The 3,856-nt window shown below is 46.5% G+C and overlaps 1 protein-coding gene across 1 annotated transcript in view; it reads left to right on the top strand.

Moving 5' to 3' along the window:
- The window catches only part of LOC119423582 (kinesin-like protein KIF20B), a 32,793-nt gene that overhangs the window by 26,087 nt on the left and 2,850 nt on the right, over positions 1–3,856 (top strand). Inside the window, 1 exon segment of the mRNA XM_037690980.1 lies at positions 949–1,096. Within this exon segment, the coding sequence (XP_037546908.1) occupies positions 949–1,096 (148 nt within the window).

Raw genomic sequence — 3,856 nt, 5'->3', positions numbered from 1 at the left:
CTACTGAATAGTAGTGGGTTTTTAAACGGGACTTGAAAACCAAGAGGGAGGGGCCTGTCTGACAAGCAGAGGTAACTCGTTCCAGAGTCTTGGTCCTGCTACAGAGAAGGCCCTGTCACCTCTGCGCTTAAGACGAGTTCCTGGAACTGTGAGTTAGTTTTGTGAGTTAATCCATTCAACCTTTATTTATAGAGGCTCAATGGGATTAACCTGTATAAATAAAGCTTGAATGAAAAAAGTCAGCCAACCAGCCAGACGTTCGGACCATAAACGCTGACCCCCCACCCCCCGGGACCCTTAGGGGCCGTGGAGAAATAAACTGTCACCAGGCTGACTATTAGATATTTTTCTCATCAGCAGCTCAGTTATTGGGCTCTTCAGAGAGAGTCAGTCAGTCAGAGTCAGAGTTTCTTTATTGTCATTCGCACCTCATGTGGTACATGTGGTGGAGCGAAATTATGTACACAGGGTCCCAGTTACATCCAACAATAAAATGTATAAGAAAAACAGTAATAACATCTAAGATATGAACTAAGAAAAACATCTACTAAATATACACTAAGCACTCATAACATAAAACATTGAACATCAGCACAAACATGAACATGAGTCTGTGAGCAGATGTGCACGCATGAACACATCAACATTGAAACAGATCAGCAGCAACATGAAACAGATCAGCAGCAACATATGTTTTTTCACAGTGATTATTCTAGTTAGAGATTCATGAGTCCAACAGCCTCAGGGTAGAAGCTGTTCCTCAGTCTAGTGGTTCTACACTTAATGCTCCTTAACCTCCTTCCTGAGGGGAGTGGGGCAAAAAGTGTGTGTGCTGGGTGAGTGGGGTCCTTCACATCTTCATGCTGTGGATCCATGGGTGGTTGCCACTCGACTCATATTTACCAGCTACAGTTCCGACGGTGGCCTCACATCTCACGCTGGGTCAAGGTGGCTGTAATCGCAGACCCAGTGGAAGCTCAAGCACCAGACATGGGGCTTTCCGCCCTACTGGCCAAGAGAGCAATAGAGGCAGTGGATCCTCTGCTGCAACCCAGAGGCTACTATTCAACATACTTCCACGTCCCGAAGAAGACAGGCGGGTTTCTTCCCATTTTGGATCTGAGGGAACTCAATAGATATTTAAAGGTGCTGCCCTTTCACGGCAGAGATTCTTCAAGCTGTTGCAAGGGGAGAGTGGTTTACATCAATAGACCTGAAAAATGCATACTTTCATGTACCTGTTGCGGCAGAACACTGCCGCTTTCTCAGGTTTGCCTAACTGGGTCGCCAATGGCAATTCCAGGTACTCCTGTTCGGCCTCTCTCCCTCCCCGAGGGTGCTCACTCATTGTTCCGCTATTTGCTTAAATTGGTGACTGTAGCATCTCGCCTCCTCCCAATTTTAGCCAACTTTCTGATTGGGGTTCTGGGTTGAGCTAACTGTGTTAGCCTCTCCTTTTTGGTATCGTACCTTAATTGGTGACGGTAGCGTCTTGCCCCCTCTCCCAATTTTAGCCAACTTGAGATCAGCGTTTTTGATTGAACTAACGGTGTTCTTAATTCAACCTTTATTTATACAGGTTAATCCAATTGAGCCAACGTGCCATTGAGGCTGACACATTTTCAGCCTACATCAGGAGGGACTGGTGATAGGTCTGGGTTATTGTGCCAAGTGAGGGCACTGGAGGCATACATTGCAGCTGCTGCCGCTATAATGTAATGGAAAATCAACCACTTCTCCTTTAAGCCAAACTTCTTCGAATCAAATCCCTCCTACAAGTCAATCTTGAATAAATCAAACCTTTTCATTTTCACCGTTCTCAGTTACTAGGTTAATAAATTAATAGGTCTAGACTCTAAAAATCTGCAGGACCAGATGAACTTCCACCTTATTTCTTAAGGCTGGCCGCTCATATCATCGCAATCCCTGTGGCCCACATCTTGTCCATAAGACAAAACTCCATTCCAGACACTTTGAAAACAGCCTTTGTTCTACCTTTGCTGAAGGGAGGTGACCCCACCTCACTGAACATTTATTGACCAATCTCCAAACTCTGCATTTTAGCCAAGGTTCTAGAAAAACTGATAAAACATCCTTCCATTATCCCTCGCTTATTCCGAAGTCGGGTCGCGGGGGCAGCAGCCTGAGCAGGGAGGCCCAGACATGTCTTTCCACAGCCACCTCTTCCATATCTTCTGGGAAGATTCCAAGGCATTCCCAGGTCAACCGAGAGACATAGTTTCTCCAGCATGTCCTGGGTCTTTCCCGGGATCTCCTCTCAGTTGGACATGTCTGAAGCACCTCCCTAGGGAGGTGAACAGTGGGCATCCTTACCAGATACCCGAACCACCTCAACTGACTCCTCTTGACATGGAGGAGTAGCGGTTCTATTGTGTCTCTCCTGGATAACTGAACTTCTCACCGTATCTCTAAGGGAGAATCCAGCTACTCTGCGGAGGAAACTCATTTTAACTCGTGTATCCACAATTTCATTCTTTCAGTCACTACCCAGAGTTCGTGACCATAGGTGAGGGTAGGAACATAGACTGCCGGTAAACTGAGAGCTTTGCCTTACAGCTCAACTCTTGTCACCACAACGGACCAGTATAGAGTCCATGATACTGCAGATGCTGCACCAATCTGTCTGTCAATCTCACACTCCATTCTTCCCTCACTCATGAACAAAACTCTTGAGATACTTGAACGCCTCCACTTGAAGCAGAACCTCCCCTCGACCCAAAGAGATCAATCCACCTTTTCCAGTTGAGGACCATGGCCTCAGATTTGGAGGTGCTGATTCTCATCCCAGCTGCTCCACACGCTGCTGCCAACTGCTCCAGTGAGAGCTGAAGATCACGGCACGATGACGCCAACAGGACCACATCATCTGCAAAAAGCAGAGATGGAATCCTGATGCCACCGAACCAGAAACCTTCCACCACATGACGGCACCAAGAAATTTTGTCCATAAAAGTTATGAACAGAATCTGTGACAACGGGCATCCCTGTCAGAGTCCAACTTCCACTTTGAAGCGGTCCGACTTACTGCCGGCAATTTGAACCAAACTCTCGCACTGTTTGTATAGGGACTGAACAGCCCATAACAACGGGTCCCCAATCCCATACTCACTGAGCACCCCCCATAGTGTGCCTCAAGGAACATGGTGGAATGCCTTCTCCAAGTTCACAAAACACGTAGACTGGATGGGCAAACTCCCATGATCCTTCGAGGACCCTAGTGAGGGTAAAGAGCTGATCCAGTGTTCCACGGCCAGGACGGAACCCACATTGTTCCTCTTGATCTGAGATTCAACCAACAATCGAACTCGCTTCTCCAGTACCCATGAATAGACCTTACTAGGGAGGCTAAAGGTTCCAGTATACTTGCGCGTCCTTTCAGCCACGCGGAAACTGTGCGCACATTACGCAGAGGGTTCAGACTTCATACACAATCGTTCACCCTGAGCGCACAGGGAACATTCAGTGCTTTCAGGACTGCCCTCTGGCGGTCATCTGGGATTCATAGAACTGTAGTTACATGCATTACTTTCGTTAGTAGGAGAGATAATATATCTCCAGTTTTAGCTTCTTTCAATTGGCTCCCCGTCAAGTCCAGAACTGAATTCAAAGCTTACTTTTAACCTACAAAACTCTCAACAACCTATCCAAAAAAGTTCAATCTGGTCCTCTGGACATACAAAAAAAAAAAAAAAAAAAAGCAAAAAAATGTAGAAACGTTTCGTCTCTCATCCAAGAGACTTCTTCAGTCTGAGGTGCTGTTTTCAGCTCAGTCTCTTAAATAGCACCTTCTCAGAGTGGATCAACCAGTTTTGCTGCTGACAACCAGAACCAGCTG

This window comes from Nematolebias whitei, chromosome 17 (genome assembly GCF_014905685.2).
Source record: "Nematolebias whitei isolate Nwh7 chromosome 17, NemWhi1, whole genome shotgun sequence".
NCBI classification, from domain to species: Eukaryota; Metazoa; Chordata; class Actinopteri; order Cyprinodontiformes; family Rivulidae; genus Nematolebias; species Nematolebias whitei.
Note: the sequence above shows the minus strand (reverse complement) of the source record. Positions and strands in the feature narration are given on the sequence as shown.